This window comes from Dendrobium catenatum, unplaced genomic scaffold (genome assembly GCF_001605985.2).
Source record: "Dendrobium catenatum unplaced genomic scaffold, ASM160598v2 fragScaff_scaffold_803, whole genome shotgun sequence".
In the NCBI taxonomy this organism is placed as follows: domain Eukaryota; kingdom Viridiplantae; phylum Streptophyta; class Magnoliopsida; order Asparagales; family Orchidaceae; genus Dendrobium; species Dendrobium catenatum.
Window position 1 is genome coordinate 30,808 of NW_021319265.1, and position 20,294 is coordinate 51,101.

A 20,294-nucleotide genomic window follows, 5' to 3' on the forward strand; every position below is an offset into this window, starting at 1 on the left:
ACTAATCTAGTTGTGTTTATAATAGCTAAATCATAATCATTTAATATATTCTTAAAGTCATATTTTGTACTTATCACATTATGTAATTTATATGGTGTCAACTCACCACATAACATGTTGCATTTGTTGCATCTTCCTAGAATATTTAGATAATTTATAGTTCGATCAACCTCAACTAACATCTCTTTTTTTTTCAACTACTACATTTTCTTTGTCCATTATTAATGCTAAGAAATCATGTGTAATTGCAAACTCTTTATAAAAAATTTCAAATTTCACATTTTTAAATTCCTTATCATGATCACTATGTAAGGTTGATATAAGATAACTTACGCTCCTTTGAATCCACATAGCAAGGACTTTAAGGGGCTGTTTGGTATGCGGATTTAGGCCGGATTTTAGGCCGGATTCGTGCGAAATCTAGCCAAACAGCCTAAAATGCAAATCCAAATCTCACGGCAAATGAAAGCCGCGATTGACGGAAAAGACCACTTTTTGCGGTAAATCCCGGATTTCGCAAATCCACAGATTCAGCGGATTTAACTTATTATTCGTGCGAGAGGAGTAAGTCCAAACGTTTCCAGTTGTTTTTCTTTTATCTGCCTTAAATCCTGACTTGCATAGCCAAACAGTCACACCAAATTTAACTGGATTTATCATGAATGTTACCAAACAATTTTTAGGATTTAACCCCCCCAGGATTTCACAAATCCAGATTTGAAGGATTTATAAAATCCTACTTAAATGAAATCCTAGATTCTACCAAATAGTCCCTAAATCCAAGAAATAAATTATTTTTATGTGTTAAAACTATCACACTATTTGAATATAATGTAATCATCAACAAAGACAAAGGTAGATGATCTACCATGATTAACAATGTTAAAATATCCAAATAAGTTCATAGGCAAGATTTCTTGAAGTCCAAACAAGAGCATTATCCTAATAGAATGAAATGATTGTTTGTTTCTCTAATTGAAACAAGTCACACTAATGATCATTTATATAATCAAGTTTGGGTACTCCCTTAATTAAGTCTAAATGAATGATTTTATTAAGTTTATATAGACTTGCATGGCAAAGCCTCTTATCCTATAGCTAATATTTATATAGAGTGGTCTTCAAATATTGAACTTCACTAGTTTCACTAATAGTTTTAATGTCAAACACATCAATATTATTAATATGAAAACTTTTTAAAATAACTTTTCCATTTAATTTTGGCAAGCAAGATATAGATAAGTATTTTGTCAAAACTCTAATCACAAAGTTAACTAATATGAAATAATCTTTGTTTTAAACCACAGACTAAAAGCACCTTTTGTTAATAGTAAAAGAGTTATTCTTATTAACATATTTAATACCTATCATCTTTATTTTGGTATTAACACCAATAGTTATTTTTTCACCATCCCTAAGTTTTAGGCTTCGTTTGGTACAGCTTTCTTACTACTTCTTAAAGCATCTTTTTAGTATAACAAATAAAATGTTTATACTAAAAAATTGCTTTAAAAAGCAGTAAAAAAGCTATCCCAAACGAAGCCTTAGTGTTGCGAATTTAAGGTTTCATTTGTGACAACTTTGTTACTGCTTTGTAAAGCTACTTTTTAGTACAAAAATATATTGAAAGCACGAAGCCTAAATTTATCATCGATCATATGCTTTAAGCATCCACTATCCTTATGCCACATGCTTCCATTGTTCTTATTGTGAATGCAAACATATATAAGTATATTATTTTTTGATCATTGGAACCCAAACAATACTATGTCCACTAACATGTGAATGCATATAGTAATACTATAGACTATATTCCTAACTTTCAGCAATCAAATATCTTTCATACTATTTGATGTTCTATATGTGAATATACAAGATGAAAAGCCATTGACACCAACATATCCGAAATCCCTTACAATAAGTTTTATGTGATGATTTATCCTACCATCTTCAATAGTCTCTATACCTTCCAGCTCCACTTTGCTGCCTCCTTCGGTTCATTTCATCTCCACCATCAATGGAAGAAGACTATTCCAATTGCCTCCATTACCTTCATTTGTTACCTCATTAGCTGCACTGAGCTCTGCTACCATTGTCTCAAGAAGGGTACTAACAAAATCAACTCAATCTACCTAATCGACATCATAAAGTTGCAAATAATAAGTACCCTAACAATCTCATTTTACCTTGCATTGTATCAATGTCAGATTCATGTTTGAGGAAAGACAGCCCTATGCAACTCATAATTGTTTCAATTGGACAAAATCTCAAGTTTTTTCCCATTTTTGAAATATTTACATAAAAGATTTTAGAATTGACCTTTCTTTACTAGATTTAAATGAAAATTTGACTCTTAACATGGAGAAATTATTCTGTGCAGACACCGGACGGTCTAGAGACCAATCAGAACACGCCATGTCATCCGGTACATAGCTGTACCAAGCCTAGTACCAAGCAAAAAATGACGTGACCCGCTCTGGTTGGCTCCAGACGACGTCCGCTGTCTGCACAGAATAATTTCACCTTAATATGACACAATGGAGAAAAATGATTAATATAGTCGGACCCACATAGTAGGATAAAGACTTGATATTATTATTGTTTTTGTTACATAAAAAATATTGCATCTCCTATTCAATATATTTCTCAAGTCCTGTGTGACATTGTTCGTAATCAAGGCACTAAAATTATCTATGATAGATTGTGAGGGGAGTGAGTACAAGATTGATTTGACAATATATAAATTTATGCAAGAATAATGGCATATCAAAGTGATTATTAATTTTCCGTTGAGATAACAGTGAATAACTTATGGAAGCAAATCATTTAAAAAATATCATCAATCTTTTGCCTGTTTATACTTTCATTTCACACTTCAAAGATTCCTTAAACATTTTACCCAACATTGAAATGCTGCTACCATAAAAGAATACACATTTATCTCTTTAAATAGATTCAGAGGCCTTCCTAATCTTCTAACAGCTCAAACGTATAGATAGATATAGGCTGCCACTATAGAATGGGGTGATTTAAATGAACTAATGCTTCTGCATCAAGAGAATCAGTATAATACCTTGCCAAGGATTCCATCCAGAACTAGCTGTGGGAACCTGCGCTGAAGAATATACTGCAGCAGTTCCATTAACATTCTTTACACAAATTGGAAGGACTCCATGCTTTCTATTTCAAGAGAACTTTTGGCTAGAAGAGAACTGCAAGAGCTGCAAAGAAAGGGTATTTCATCACATTAAAGCAAGTTGAAAGAGGAGAAGAAAGTAACAAAATGGTGGTAGATGGAGAAGATGCAAACCTCATACAGGAAGTCTGTGTTTGAATTTCGTCTTTAACAAATTTAATCTTCTTTGGAGAGGTAGTTTCTCATCCTTCAGCCCCATTTTATCCAAATAGAACACCACCTTTTTCAATGTTGTTAGTGATTCCTCACTCTCATGACCTAGCTCTCTCTCTTGAATACTCAAAACTCTTCTCAACTTGGCTAAAACATCATTGTCGTCCCTCTCTAATCTAGTTTGAATGGAGACTAAGCAATCGAGGGCTTCACCTGCCAATTATAAAGGAATACAATGATCATCACCTTGTTTTAGGAAGGAATAAGTGTCACAAACAAAACTCATAAACATTGTCCATTTTAATGGATAGATCTCATGATTTTGTCCCCTAAATCAAAAAATTATCAAGCGAAGAAGTGCTCTAGCCTGAGTACACTTCAACTTTCGAAACAACAATCTTTAAAGATGGCTCAATGTTTATGACTACTTTTTCCCCTTGTATGAATCTTTATAAAAAAATTTCGGTAAGAAAAAAAGGAAGCAAAGCCCTTCTATGAATCTTTCCAATGCTAAATCTATGGAAAAAAAGGAAACAAACCCCTTTTATGAATCTTTCCAATGTTAAATCTATGGAAAAAAGGAAACAAACCCCTTTAATGATCTTTCCAATGCTAGATCTATGAAGTCCTGCATAAACGCAAACCAGCTAGTAAGAAGTTGTTTGAACTGTTAAAACTCAGCAGTGACTGATCTTATAGTCAAAGTGCAATCACATTTATAAACTATGACTTAGTAAATAAAACAAAAAAATGATCAAAATAATCTCCGGATTCTTTATGAAAGATCAAAATGATTTCCAGCTATATTAAAAAATCATTTCAATCCCTTAAATCCTTAAAGAGTCAAGAGATCATTTTGATCATTTTCTCTAAATAAAACATTATGATGCCAAATTAAGAAAATCAAAGAGCAAGACCCAAGTGAAACTAAACTCATAACACAGGCATCTGAAAAAGGTTCAGTTAAAAACCACGAGATTTTTACGAAACAAATGCAGATTAGATGATAAATGGCATTTGTACTTACCAACAGGAAGAGATTCTTTCCCGAATAATTTCTCACGAATTTGAACTACTTCAAGAGCAAGGTCCTCAGCTTCTTCATCTTCTTTTAGGTGGTACAAGGTGACAGCAAGGTGTAACATTGGGATAGTGATGGATTGATCACCTGGGTCTACTGTCTTAGACATAATATGCAAGCATGTTCTCAACAAACGTTCAGCCTCAGTATAGTTTTTTGATCGGGAATAAGAGATGGCTAGATTCAGAAGATGACCCACTGAATTAGGATGTTCAATCCCCTTGTACTTTTCATTGATCAAAAGGCTTTCCTGAAGTACTTCTCTACCTTCCTGTTCCCTAAGTAAGAAAAGGTAATAAATAAGACCATGAGATTAAATAACCAAATTAAAATTAAATAAAAAACCAAATTAAAATTAAATAAAAAACCAAATTAAAATTAATGCAGATTGAGGAAGTAGGACTCTTCATCAATCGAGATTGGGATATGATAGAAAACCCTTGTAGATCTAAAGAAAAATTTATAGAAATCTAAATTTCAATGAGGCTTCACCACAAATCTCCAATCAAAATCAAGAAAAAAAAAGAAAAAAAACAGCAATTATATTGTAGGAATTGATGAAAACAGAAAGCAAATGTTAAGATACAATTGATCCTCTATTCAAGAGGAGGATATTTCTCTCCCAACTCTCTAAACACTACTAAAACCAAAGGACATCAAGGAAACACAAAATTTCAGAAATACTCACAATTACTCTAACCCTAGGCAAACATACTTCTTCATGCATACCAACCAGAAGGAAATATCTAAACAGCCCCTACATTCAAATTTACCTCCTAAATCCTTTCAAAACTTTCCTAACTGGTGTTATTGGATCCGCCTGATCGTGCAGTACAAGCGGGAGGTGGAACTTTGTTTCGCCTCGTGTAGACCTGGGATAGTCCAGTGTGAACCGGCTGGGCCAGTCTAAAAATACCTCCCTCCCAAGACCCATCTTGTCCTCAAGGTAGAAGCATGGAGACTGATACTTCATCCTCTCGTATAGTTCCCACATGGCGTCATTATAGGGCAGGTGCTTCCAATTGATTAACACTTCCTTGATCCCACCCTCTCCCTGTCGCACCCCTTTTAACTCTAGTGGTTCTAACACCACCTCTAGATCTTCCGTTAGTGTCGCTGGTAACACTAAATTAGCTGCATGCTCCTCAATAGCTCTACTTAACTGGGAGATGTGGAACACCGAGTGTATGGTAGCTGTCAGGGGTAACCTCCATCGGTAAGCCACATAGCTCTGATCCTCTCCCATATCTCATAGGGGCCAAAATATCTAGGTGCTAGTTTTCATTCCTCCTATTCGCTACTATCCTTTTTTTGTAAGGGCGGAACTTCAAGAATACTCTATCTCCAACTGTGATCTGGATATCTTTCATATGCCCATTCGTCTATTTCTTCATAATTTGACGAGCCCTCAACAGGTGCCTCTTCAATTCCTCTAATACTTTATCTCTTTTCTACAAGTACTTCTACTTTATCTCTTTCCTCTAAGTACCGCTTTACTAAAGAGACTTGTGTACTCCCCTGCCCAAAATACACCAAGTGTGGGGGGTCTCTTTCATACAACACTTTGAAAAGGGTCATCTGAAAAGCGGAATGATACCAAGTGTTATACCAGTACTCCGCCCATACTAACCACTTGGCCCAAAGTCGAGGTGTCTCCAACACAAAACATTATAGCTATGTCTCCAGGCTCCTGTTGACCACCTCCGTCTACCCATCCATCTAGGGGTGGTAAGTTGTACTCATCTTCAGTACTGTCCCCTGCAACATGAATAACTCCCTCCAGAAATGGTTGAAGAACACCTTATCCTTGTTGAACACTATAGACTCTGGTATCCCATATAGTAGGACCATCTCTCTGATGAAATTTGTTGCCATTATCACTATCGTGTAGGGATGTCATAAAGGGATGAAGTGAGCGTACTTGCTCAGTATGTCTACTACCACCAGAATCACTATAAACCCTTATGATCGGAGCAGCTCATCTATAAAATCCATGGACGCCTCTTCCCACACCAGATCAGATAGAGCCAAAGGTTGAAGTAATCCCCCTGGAGCCATAGTCATATACTTATTCCTCTAACATAGTGATAGGAAATACTTGAGTTCGCAAGTAACCCTAAGGTAATACTTGAGTTCGCACTCTAAAAGGGGTCATCCTGGAAGCTGAGTGGTACGAGGTATTGTACCAGTACTCTGCCCAGGCCAACCATTTGGCCCGTACCCTTGGTGTTTCAGAAGCAAAACACCTTAAATAAGTTTCCAAGCTCCGATTTACAACCTCTGTTTGCCCGTCTGTTTGCGGATGGTAGGCTGTGCTCCTTTTGAGAATAGTCCCCTGTAACCTGAACAGCTCCTTCCAAAACTGACTGAGGAACACCTTGTCGCGATTAGACACTATCGACTCTGGAATCCCATGTAATCTAACCACTTCCCTGATGAAAGAAGCCGCCACTGTCACTGCAGTGTAAGGGTGTTGAAGGGGTGTGAAAGGTGCATACTTGCTCAGTCTATCAACCACCACCATAATAACAGTGAATCCCTCCGATCGTGGTAGTCCATCCACGAAATCCATGGACACTTCCTCTCATACTCTATTTGGAAGCGAAAATGGATGTAGTAACCCCCCTGGAGCCATCGCCATATACTTGTTTCTCTGACACACTTCGCACCACGCCACTGTCTCTTGCACTTGCTTATGCATTCATTTCCAGTATAATTCAGTGGCCAACCTCCGATATGTCTTTTCTACTCCGGAATGACCTCCAATGGCGCTCCCATGAAACTCCTGTAATAGTTATACTAAAAAATTGCTTTAAAAAGCAGTAAAAAAACTGTCCCAAACAAAGCCTTAGTGTTGCAAATTTAAGATTTCGTTTGGGACAACTTTGTTATTGCTTTGTAAAGTTACTTTTTAGTACAAAAAATCTTTAAAGCACAAAGCCTAACTTAAGGCTTCGTTTGGGACGGCTTTTTTACTGCTTTCTAAAACAGAGTTTTAGTACAAAATTTTTTATTTTTGTATAAAACTCCATCTTATAAAGCAATAAAAAAGCCGTCCCAAACGAAGCCTTTTTCATCGATCATATGCTTTAAGCATCCGCTATTCTTGTGTCACATGCTTCCATTGTTTTATTGAGAATGCACACACACACAGATATATATATAGACTATATTCCTAACTTTCAGCATCCAAATATCTTTCATACTATTTGATGTTCTATATGTGCATATACAAGATAAAAAGCCATCAACACCAACATATCCGAAATCCCTTACAATAACTTTTATGTGATGATTTATCCTACCATCTTCAATAGTTTCTATACCTTCCAGCTCCACTTTGCTGCCTCCTTCGGGTCATTTCATCTCCACCATCAATGGAAGAAGACTAATCCAACTGCCTCCATTACCTTCATTTGTTACCTCATTAGCTGCACCGAGTTCTGCTACCATTGTCTCAAGAAGGGTACTAACAAAATCAACTCCATCTACCTAATCGACATCATAAAGTTGCAAATAATAAGTATCCTAACAGTCTCATTTTACCTTGCATTGTATCAATGTCAGATTCATGTTTGAGGAAAGACAGCCCTATGCAACTCATAATTGTCTTAATTGGACAAGACCTCAAAATTTTTTCCCATTTTTGAAATTTTTACATAAAAGATCTTAGAACTGACTTTCTTTATTAGATTTCAACAAAAATTTGACTCTTAATGTGAGAAATTATTCCGTGCGGACACCGGATAGTCTAGAGACCAACCAGAACGTACAACATCATCCGGTACACAGCGGTACCGAGCCTGGTACCGAGAAAAAAAATGACGTGACCCGCTCTGGTTGGTCTCGAGATGCCACCTTAACATGACACAATGGAGAAAAATGATTCACGTAGCCGGCTCCACATAGTCGGATAAAGACTTGATATTGTTATTGTTGTTGTTACATAAAAAATCTTGCATTTCCAATTCAATATATTTCTCAAGGCTGTGTGACATTGTTCGTAATCAAGGCACTAAAATTATCTATGATAGATAGTGAGCGGAGTGAGCACAAGATTGATTTGACAATATATAAATTTATGCAAGAATAATGGCACATCAAAGTGATTATTCATTTTTCGTTGAGATAACATAGAATAACTTATGGAAGAAAATCATTTCAAAAATCTCATCAATCTTTTGCCAGTTCATACTTCCATTTCACACTTCAAGGATTCATTAAACATTTTACCTAACATTAAACATGTTGCTACCATAAAATAATACACATTTATCGCTTTAAATACATTCAGAGGCCTTCCTAATCTTCCAACAGCTCAAACGTATAGATAGATATAGGCTGCCACTCAAGAATGGGGTGATTTAAATGAACTAATGCTTCTGCATCAAGAGAATCAGTATAATACCTTGCCAAGGATTCCATCCAGAACTAGCTGTGGGAACCTGCGCTGAAGAATATACTGCAGCAGTTCCATTAACATTCTTTACACAAATTGGAAGGACTCCATGCTTTCTATTTCAAGAGAACTTTTGGCTAGAAGAGAACTGCAAGAGCTGCAAAGAAAGGGTATTTGATCACATTAAAGCAAGTTGAGAGAGGAGAAGAAAGTAAAAAAATGGTGGTAGATGGAGAAGATGCAAACCTCATACAGGAATTATGTGTTTTAATTTCGTCTTTAACAAATGTAATCTTCTTTGGAGAGGCAGTTTCTCATCCTTCAGCCCCATTTTATCCAAATAGAACACCACCTTTTTCAATGTTGTTAAGGATTCCTCACTCTCATGACCTAGCTCTCTCTCTTGAATGCTCAAAACTCTTCTCAACTTGATTAAAATATCTTTGTCGTCCCTCTCTAATCTAGTTTGAATGGAGACTAAGCAATCAAGGGCTTCGCCTACCAATTATAAAGGAATACAATGATCATTACTTTGTTTTAGGAAGGAATAATTGTCACAAAGAAAACTCAAACATCTTGATTGTCCATTTTAATCAATAGATCTCATGATTTTGTCCCTTAAATAAAAAATTATCAAGCGAAGAAGTGCTCTAGCTTGAGTTCACTTCAACTTTCGAAACAACAATCTTTAAGATGTCTCAATGTTTAGGACTACTTTTTCACTAGATTTACGGGGCTTTACAAAAAACTTTCCATGAGAAAAAAAAGGAAGCAAACCCCTTCTATGAATCTTTCCAATGCTAAATCTATGGAAAAAAAAGGAAACAAACCCCTTTTATGAATCTTTCCAATGCTAGATCTATGAATTCCTGCATAAACACAAACCAGCTAGTAAGAAATTGTTTGAACTGTTAAAACTCAGCAGTGACTGATCTTATAGTCAAAAAGCAATCACAAACTATGACTTAGTAAATAAAACAAGTAAATGATCAAAATAGTCCCCTGATTCTTTATGAATGATCAAAATGATCTCCAACTATATTAAAAATTATTTTAGTCCCTCAAATTCTTAAAGAGTCAAAGAGATTATTTTGATTATTTTCTCTAAATAAAACATCATGATGCCAAATTTAGAAAATCAATAGCACTCCAGAATCATAAGACCCAAGTGACAATAACTCATAACACAGGCATCTGAAAATGATTCAGTTAAAAACCACGAGATTTTTAAGAAACAAATGCAGATTAGATGATAAAGCATTAGTACTTACCAACAGGAAGAGATTCTTTCCCGATTAATTTCTCACGAATTTGAACTACTTCAAGAGCAAGGTCCTCAGCTTCTTCATCTTCTTTTAGGTGGTACAAGGTAACAGCAAGGTGTAACATTGGAATAGTGATGGATTGATCACGTGGGTCTACTGTCTTAGACATAATATGCAAGCATGTTCTCAGCAAACGTTCAGCCTCAGTATAGTTTTTTGATCGGGAATAAGAGATGGCTAGATTCAGAAGATGACCCACTGAATTAGGATGCTCAATCCCCTTGTACTTTTCATTGATCAAAAGGCTTTCCTGAAGTACTTCTCTACCTTCCTGTTCCCTAAGTAAGAAAAGGTGATAAATAAGACCATGAGATTACATAACCAAATTAAAATTAATGCAGATTGAGGTCCATAAATATTTAAAAGTAAGAATCTCCATCAATCGAGATTGGGATATGATAGGAAACCCTTGTAGATCTCAAGCAAAATTTACAGAAATCTGAATTTCAGGGAGGCTTCACCACAAATCTCCAATCAAACTAAGGGAAAAAAAAAACATCAATTATATTGTAAGAATTGATGAAAACAGAAAGCAAATGTCAAGATACAATTGATCCTCTATTCGAGAGGATATTTCTCTCCCAACTCTCTAGACATTACTAGAGCCCAAGGAAAGCAAGGAAACACAGAATTTCAGCAATACTCACAATAACTCTAACCCTAGGCAAACACACTTCTTCATGCAAACCAACAAGAAGGAAATCTCTAAACACCCCCTACATTCAAATTTCCCTCATAAATCTTCTCAAAACATTCCTAATTGGCGTTGTTGGATCCCCCTGATCGCATAGCACAAGTAGGAGGTGGAACTTGTTTCGCCTTGTGTAGACTTGGGCCGATCCAATGTGGACCGGTTGGGCCAATCTAATAATATCTACCTTCCAAAGACCCACCTTGTCCTCAAGGTGGAAGGATGAAAATTGATACTTCAACCTCTCGTACGGTTCCACGTGGCTTCATAGTTGGGTAGGTGCTTCCATTTGATTAAAACTTCCTTGATCCCACCCTCTCCCTGTTGCACCCCTTTTAACTCCAGTTGTTTTAACACCACATCTAGATCCTCTGTCAATGTCACCAATAACACTGAACTAGCTGCATGCTCCCCAATAGCTCTCCTCAATTGGGAGATGTGAAACACCGAGTGTATGTTAGCCGTCAAGGGTAACCTCAATCGGTAAGCCAAATAGCTCTGATCCTCTGCAATATCTCATAGGGGCCAAAATATCTAGGTGCCAGTTTTCATTCCTCCTATTTGCTACTTTCCTCTGTCTATAAGGGCGGAACTTCAAGAATACTCTATCCCCAACTGTGAACTGGATGTCCTTCATATGCACATTCGTCTATTTCTTCATAATTTGCAGAGCCCTCAACAGGTACCTCTTCAATTCCTCTAATACATTATCTCTTTTCTACAAGTACTACTACGTTATCTCTTTCCTTCAAGTACTGCTCTACTAAAGAGACTGGTGTGCTCCCCTGCCCAAATGCATCAAGTGTGGGGGGTCTCTTCCATACAACATTTTGAAAGGAGTCATCTGAGAAGCGGAATGATACAAAGTATTGTACCTATACTCTACCCATGCTAGCCACTTAGCCCAAAGCCGAGGTGTCTCCGACACAAAACATCATAGCTATGTCTCCAAGCTACTGTAGATCACCTCCATCTACCCATCCATCTAGGAGTGGTAAGCTATACTCCTCTTCAATATTGTCCCCTGCAACATGAATAACTCCCTCTAGAAATGGTTGAGGAACACCTTGTCCCTGTCGAACACTATAGACTCCGGTATCCCATGCAGTATGACCACCTCTTTGATGAAAGTTGCCGCCACTGTCACTGTCGTGTAGGGATGTCATAGAGGGATGAAGTGAGCATACTTGCTCAGTCTTTCTACTACCACCAGAATCACTATAAACCCCTCAGATCGGGGCAGCCCGTCAATAAAATTCATGGAGACCTCCCACATCAGATCAGGTAGAGCCAAAGGTTGAAGTAATCCTCTTGGAGCCATAGATATATACTTATTCCTCTAACATAGCTCACATACTTATTTCTCTAATATAGCTCACAACTAGCTACCAATACAATTATGTTGCCAGTCTCTTGTAGGTTTTTTGTACCCCCAAGTGAAGGATGAGGAGCTGGGGAGGAATAACCATCCTAGTTATTCTCTAGAAGGGGTATTGATACTGCCATCTCTAGAGCTCCTTCATACATCTGGACAAGGCATCCGCTGCCTTGTTATTTATCCCGGGCATATTTTGAATTTCAAAGTCCTATCCCAATAACTTTGACAACCACCTTTGGTGCTCCTGTGTCACCATCCTATGCTCCAATAAGTACTTCAAACTTCGCTGGCATGTCCTGATAATGAAATGCCAACCAAATAAGTAAGGTCGCGACTTTTGGATGGCTAGCACAATGGCCATCAACTTCCTCTCGTAAATTGATGTCAACCTAGCTCTAGCTTTTAACACCTGGCTGACGTAAGCAATGGGTCGTTGCCTTCGCATGAGTACTACTCCCAATCCAATCCCTAATGCGTCCGTCAACACTACAAAAACCTGACTGAAATCTGGTAGAGTCAGGATCGGTATGGTGGTCATGGCCTTTTTCAACCTCTCAAAAGCTACTGTGGCCGCCTCCACCAACAAGAAGTTATCCTTCTTCAATTGTTCTGTCAGTGGCCAGACAATAGTGCTATAGCCCCTCATGAACCTCCTGTAATATCTTGTCAGCCCTAGAAATCCCCTCAATTCCCTCAGATTCTTTAGTAATGGCCATCTCAGCATTGCCTTGATCTTAGCCAGATCTGCAACCCCTCCTGAGATACTCTATGTCCCAAGTACTCCATACTAGTCTTTGCAAAGCAACATTTCTTCAAATTTTCCCTCAACTGCTGCTCCTATAACACCTCTAATACCGTCCTCAAGTGCTCCCAATATTCCTCAGCTGACCTGCTATACACTAGGATATCATAAAAAAACTAACAAAAATTTTCTAAGATAGGGTTAGAACACCCTGTTCATTAGGGATTGTAATATAGTTCGAGCATTAATGGGGCCAAATAGCATCACCAAGAACTCATAATGTCCATGTGTTCTGAAAGCAGTCTTCAGCACGTCCTCCCTTTTCATGCAGATCTGATGGTACCTAGACTTCAAATCTATCTTGGTGAAGATAACTGCCCCACTCAGCTCATCAAATAACTCATCTATCACTGGGATAGGAAACTTGTCTAATACATTTCCTTATTCAAAGCACTGTAGTCCATGCAAAACCTCCAACTCTCATCCTTTTATTAACCAGTAAGTCTGGACTAGAAAAAGGGCTCACACTAGGCCTGATAATTCCTGTCTCTAACATTTCTCTAATAAATTTCTCAATTTCATCCTTCTAAAATTGAGGGTAAACACCCCCTCCCTCAAGGTGATGGCATAATCCTGCTCCTGTGGTAGTGGCAATCCTTGAGATGATTGAAAGACCACATTGAATTGCTATATCAGCGGCTGTACTGAAAGAGGAATGTATCCACACTCCTCTAATCTAATCCCCTCTAATTTCTATAGCTCCACTAAGAAACCTCCCACCAACTTATGTATGCTCCTCACCATAATTTTGAGGGACACAAAATGGCTTTGGATAACCATGCATATCCCCTGATCACTACTCTTCTCCCCACCACGACCAGCTCCATGGTCAGTGCCCCCTAGTTAACCTTGGCATTCCCCAAGGTCTGAAGCCACTTTATCCCCAAGATGATGTCAGTGCTACCTAACTCCAATGGGAGAAAATCCTCTCTCTAAATCCTCTGTATGTAGGGGTCTCAAAACGGGTCAACGGATCGGGTTTGAGTCCAACCTAGCCTGACCCAGGTCCAAACAGCTCAACCCGAACCCAACCCGATTTTGAAACGGGCTAGGTTTCTCAACCCAAACTCGACACGCACGGGTTGTCAGGTTGACACCACCTGACCCGACCTACGAACCATTTAATTATCCGCGCGTAAGAGGGAGACCAGGAGAGGGTCGAGCAGCTTGGAGAGATCTTAGAAAGCATGCAGCTTGGAGATCGAAGTGAGTTCCTACCGCCTGCGTGTGTGCGCCTAGCCCGAGAGAGATTGGAGAGAGCTCCTTTCGTGAACCATTCAATTTATTTTTTTGCCTTCCTGCATGCGGCTTACAGGGAACGGAGAGAGCTCCTGCTGCCAGCACGCGAGCCCGAGAGAGATAAGAGTGGAGCCAAGGGATTCTGCTTTTGTGCGACCAGACGACAAATAGGAGTTCGACTTAGTCTTCCTCTCATTTTTGCATGTGAAGGAGCAACAGAGTTCGGCTTGATTGCGAGCAAATCTACTTGTGTGTGACCAGAAGATGAACATGAGCTCGTCACTTCAGCTTGGTCTTCTTCTCAGAGTCAGGCGTCCATCAGAGTTCATTCATGCGCTTATGCCTCCCCGCTTGTCTCCGTCTGTATTGGACTGCACATTCGCACTCACCACGAAGGCAAAGCCGCAATGACGATGAAGCCTTTTCAGAGTTCGAGTCAAATCGGGTCAAAGTCGAGTTAGCGAGATAACCTGAACCCGACACGATTTTCAAATGGGTCAAAAATTACAACCCGAACCTCGACCCATTTGATAAATGGGTTAACTCAAACTCATAGTTTTCGGGTTGGGTTTGGGTCGTAAGCCCATATCTTTTTGCTTTAGTCATGGATGTTCTCACTAGACATTTGCAAGAGGATGTACCTTGGTGTATGCTTTTTGCTGATGATATTCTTCTTGTTGATAAGATTAGAGAGGGAGTTGAAAGTAAACTTGAATTATGGAGGTCAACATTAGAGACTAAAGGTTTTCGCTTGAGTAAATCTAAAACGGAATATATGGAGTGTAATTTTAGTAGTAATAGACCTAGTGAGGGGATTGTGACTTTGGGCGATCAAGTCATTAACAAGAGTACACATTTTAGATATCTTGGATCTATTGTTCAGAGTGATGGTGAAATTGATGGAGATATTATCAGCAGAATTCAAGTTGGATGGTTGAAGTGGTGGAATGCATCGGGCTTGTTGTGTGATAGAAAAGTACCCCTCAAACTTAAGGGAAAATTCTATAAGATGGTAGTGAGGCCTGCAATGCTTTATGGTGCTGAATGTTGGCCATTAAAAGAGAAGCATCATATATACTAAGTTATGTGTGGCAGAGATGAGGATGCTCAAGTGGATGAGTGGCTTTACCCTTAGAGATAGGATACAAAATGAGCATATACGTGAAAAGGTTGGAGTAGCTCCAGTAGAAGATAAGATTAGAGAGAGTCGCCTTAGATGGTTTGGTCACATAAAACGGCGGCTTTCCAATGACCCGGTTAGGAGAGTAGAGGCATTAGATTTGACTTATGTTAGGAAAGGTAGAGGCAGACCTAAAAAGACTTGGTTAGAAAATATTAGGAATGACCTTTCTTTATTAGATTTAAACAAGAATTTGACCTTTAATAGGACACAATGGAGAAAAAGGATTCATGTAGCCGACCCCACGCAGTGGGAAAAAGGCTTGATGTTGTTGCTATTGTTGTTGTATTTTTCCCTTCCGACCCTCTCTCCTCTAATGCCGACATTTGATTATGGAGATCCAACATCTTCTTCACCATGTCACGTAGGTATAAAGTGTGCATTCTGCATATATAGGATTCACGCACAAAGTAAATAGTGGACAGTTTACTCATATAGTAGTATAAAGTGCGTAATCTGCATATACAAGATCCTGAATGATTGATTGCATGTTCTGGGATCTAGAAAATTAAAGAGGGACATACAAGTATTTGTAAAAATAAATGAAGCCAACAAAAATCATACATTTAAAATTCATCATCGAAATCAACTCTCCCCAAACAATGCATAAGCAGGAGCTCCATTCAATTGGTGTGCCATAAGATATTTGTTGAACTACTTTAAAATATGATTATTTATATTAATTCCTTAAAGAAGAAAAAGTTTAGCAGAAGAATGCTTTAAATCTTATTTATAACGATAAGCTAGAATAAACAATCAACAAAAGTACCTTCCTGTAGCATGAAGCAACTCTGCTAAATCAACTCTCATCTTTTCTAGAAGATCATCATCTAAATTCAAATATTTTGATTCATTAATGATCTGAAGCCCAGATCTATAAAGATTTATAGCCTCTTTTACTTCTCCTGTCAAATAAGTAGTAGTTAGAGGAAGCCCAAAATTATGAAAATTGCACATCAAAATACCCACAATCTTATGTGGCAACTCATGTTACCTTTTGCACACTTTGCATGGGCCAATGAAGACATGGCTATTCCCACCTTTCCATCGGTTTCTCCATATTGCTTCTGATATATGCATAAAATTCTAGAATGCAAGAAAGAAAGTATTAGATAGGTAGTCAATAAAATAGAAACGTGAAGAATAAAAAGCAGAAATCAAGGACATTTTTGCAAGCATTACCTTCTTATTGAGAAGACGTATTATTGGCATTACAAAAAGAAGTTATGATACAAATAAATATCTCATAATAAGATATGACATTACACAAAAGATGGCATGTGCGAAATCCTACTCTTATTGACTACTCAAAAAGCATGTCATACCTAGAAGATATTTTGCAAGGCGCACAGGGTCTTGCAAGTTTGCAATCACTTAACTCCAAGGGATCAATAGATTTAAAGGACCTGACTAATTGCTGAGGGATCACCAACTACATGCAAGAGTTAAAGCTCAAGGAGCTAATGGCATCAATGATAAATTTAGGTTAAGTTTGCTAGCACAAGTTAAAGCACTTCAAGTGGTTATCGCATAAATGATAAATCAAGCAAAACTTGAGACCTTTAATGGGATTTTATTATATCTTCAATGTGGAAGTAAGCATTGAAATATACAACAACAACAACATCAAGTCTTTGTCCCACTATGTGGGGTCGGTATAAAAAGAAAATGAAATAAATTTTATGTTCTATAAAAAAAAGTACTCACTTATTTAGTGGGAGGCCCACACAATGGGCTATTATCTTAGTAATATTGATTTATTATATAGGATTTTAAATAATGGAAGGAGATTACATCAGAATACCATACTCATAATTAGAGGTATTATTTCTGATTATTTACTTTCTTATTGTGTCCTCCTATATGCATGTTTATAGGTTCTCTTGCAAATTAATAACACAAAAAAATATTCTTTCCCCTTAACATGACAACAATGGGTTTAAAAATCGGATCTAAGTGGCTGGTTTGATCTGTCTAACCAAGCACCAATTTCCCTATTTCTAAAAACCATTCTAAGCAAGAACTAGAAAGAATTATAAAGAACTTATCGTTAGACCATTCATGATTTGGTTGTACCTGGTTCAATTCATAATCAAATTTTGTTTGATATTATTATTTATTTATGATCTTAATTATGTGAATATTATTTCAAGTTAATTTTACTTGTAGATAATTTTAGTTGATACTTCCTCTTATCCTAAATCAATTCGTAGAGTATCAATACTCTGATGGATGGAAATAGAAGAGGCTATATAAATTTTAATATAGGTGTTTGAATCTATAATATGTAACTTATTTCATGTTCATGTTTTATATAAATGATTTCTCTTTATTTTGTTATATGTTCTCATCATTATTGCATCATTTAGAAAATAATTAAATAATTTTAAGATTTATTATGTTATTATGGTTGAACTCATTCAAATTCTAGTTGGGCCTTGAACATTTTGTTCTTTTAGTTTACTATCTAGCCCAATTTTCAAAATATTGATGGTAAAAAAGCAGGGCTATTAACCCTAGATGCATAACCTTCCCACCTCCCTCATTCACAACAGCATTGGCTTGCACTTTATCATCTCATTTACACTACTTATTCTCTACCCAAGTCATGCCTATGTCGATTCACCCTTCTGAACCCTAATCACAAGCACGTTTCTATCCCGCTTATGCATGCCACATTACTTGTAAGTTGTGCCTCTTGTTGTTGCACACTGCATGTTATGATAGCTATTTGCAGTTGCATCATGTTGTTGCACACCACATTACATCCGACGAACATCACTGCATATATCATGCAATCCCTTTCACATTGGCTTTGCTCATTTCCCCTCCCACTTTCACCCTTCTCCTTAATGATTTGCATCCCTAATCTAACTTCTTCTATTGCTTTCTGCATATATTCCATGGTATCAATGCCTCTCTAGTTCCCTTATATGATATGAATTCCTCCATTAGGGGTATCTTTATCAAGTTCAATGATACCAATTATCATTTATGGTCGAAACCTTTCATATTTTTGTTGGTTCCAATGAAAGGTACTTTAATCTTGATAAATCTCCTTTGAATCATAATACTACTGCCAAGTTCCGGCACATATTATATAATTCTTACTAGGATGTTGAATAGCCTCAAATCTAATACTTTATCTATAATCACATTTCATTAGACTGCTAAGGCTATGTGAGATTTTTCACGCTCTGCTTATTTGTAAGGAAGTAGCATCTCAAGGATAAATTTCGTATACTTTAATTTGGTTCTTTAAAATAGAAGGATCCTTCCATCCAATATTAGTATAGTATCATATGAGGTACTCCATTATAGCTGCTTGAAAGGTCTGACATCGACATAACGAAGTGTTTTTTATTGATAAATTTCTCTTCAGCCTTCATTCATCCTTCAACATATGCACTCTCATTTAATGGTGGATTCCTCCATTCCCAGCCTTACAATTGTTCTTATTTTGAGTCTTCAAGTCACTAAGTTACAATCTCCTGCAGCATCAATTTTTTTATTGAATTGACTTTGCAATAGGGCATTTTGGTAGTCAAGTGGGCCAAGTTAATTGTGGTTGTGAACATAAGGCCCCAACTCTCACTATAGCCATAAAAAATATCCCAAAGAGCAATCTTGGTCCAAATTTGGCTATCCTCCTATTACACAACATACAATTTGAATATCTCCTATTAATGGTTCTTCTACCACTTCATCTTCTTTTGATTTCATAATGCTGTCTTAAGAGAAACATGATTGCTCATTTTGTAACTCTCAAGCCTTTGCTTCTCATGTTGTTTCCTCCTCTATTTTTATTGTAACTAACTTCGCAAATATGTCCTGAAATTTTAGATTCAAGTGTCTCTTCCAATATAACAGATAATTGCACACATTTCTCCTTTCTCCATATGTCATCTCTTTCTCCCACGGTAATCTTGATTGGCATTGTCTGTTGGATCATCCTCCCCCAATAGACTTTAGGATTTGCACTAGGTTCTTTGTTTGTTGTCAAAATATGGTTGTCAAGCATGTGAGCTGGGTAACCATCATCATCTGCGTTTTTCATCCTCTCCAACTAGTCCTTGTCCTGGTCCATTTGAGCTAATTCACTCAAATATTAAGGTTCTTAAGCCAATTCCTTGCTCATCTAGGCTCTGCTATTGTTTCACTTTCATTTATGATTTTTTCTAGGTCACATTGGTTTACTTTCTCAGATGTTGTTCCTAGTTTCTTCATGTATCTCGAACTTTTTATCAAGAAATAAAATTTTCATTTTCCACCAACATCAAAACATTACTTTCCAATAATACTTCAGAATTCATCAAAACATTACTTTCCAATAATACTTCAGAATTCATGAAATCTCAGTTCCACACATTCTGTTCTACCAATGCTATTCTTCATTAGACTTCTCACAATTATATTTCTTGCTGCAATGGTGTCATTGAATGCAAAAATCACTAGATTTTGTAATATTTCCATAATATTAATGTTTCACAAGAATATTATGTTAGACCAGCTGAACCGGCCCCCCTTGGACCGGTCCAAGTCTACAGGAGACGGACACGGGGGGTCGGAAATCAAGGTGAGCAGCAACATTATTGGGGCTCACACATTGATGAAGGCTTGGAATATTCAAATTAGGGGTATTTAGGGATTAATGAATTATGCTTTTGCTTTAAATAATATTCTTCTTGCTAGGGTTAGGTTTTCATCTTGAATTTGGAGGTTTAATTTGAGATCTAGAGTTTTGCTTTTGGGCTCTAAACTTTGGCTAGAGATTTGGAGAGTTGAATCTTCATCTTGAATTGAAGATTCTTGTACCGTTTACTGGTTTTCTTGTTCTTTTGCTAAATTGA

The 20,294-nt window shown here is 37.3% G+C and overlaps 1 protein-coding gene across 6 annotated transcripts in view; it reads right to left on the bottom strand.

The window, feature by feature from the left end:
* Positions 1–20,294, bottom strand: part of LOC110105715 — a 44,019-nt gene that overhangs the window by 2,199 nt on the left and 21,526 nt on the right. The window contains exons 6-12 of one of the 6 annotated variants that reach the window (XR_002304172.2): positions 16,439–16,530; positions 16,214–16,349; positions 10,101–10,432; positions 9,660–9,698; positions 9,076–9,327; positions 8,839–8,986; positions 7,537–7,922 (exon numbers count right to left, since the gene is read on the bottom strand). Coding sequence is in view for 3 of the 6 variants with exons in the window: in XM_020835315.2 (XP_020690974.1) it covers positions 9,077–9,327; positions 9,660–9,698; positions 10,101–10,432; positions 16,214–16,349; positions 16,439–16,530 (850 nt within the window). In the remaining 3 variants the exon portion in view is untranslated. Of the gene's footprint in view, positions 1–1,744; positions 2,133–2,805; positions 3,222–3,310; positions 3,563–4,376; positions 4,709–7,536; positions 7,923–8,569; positions 8,987–9,075; positions 9,328–9,659; positions 9,699–10,100; positions 10,433–16,213; positions 16,350–16,438; positions 16,531–20,294 lie in introns of those variants that run through there. The other 5 variants (XR_003701421.1, XM_020835315.2, XR_003701422.1 and 2 more) reach the window with 5 other exon arrangements.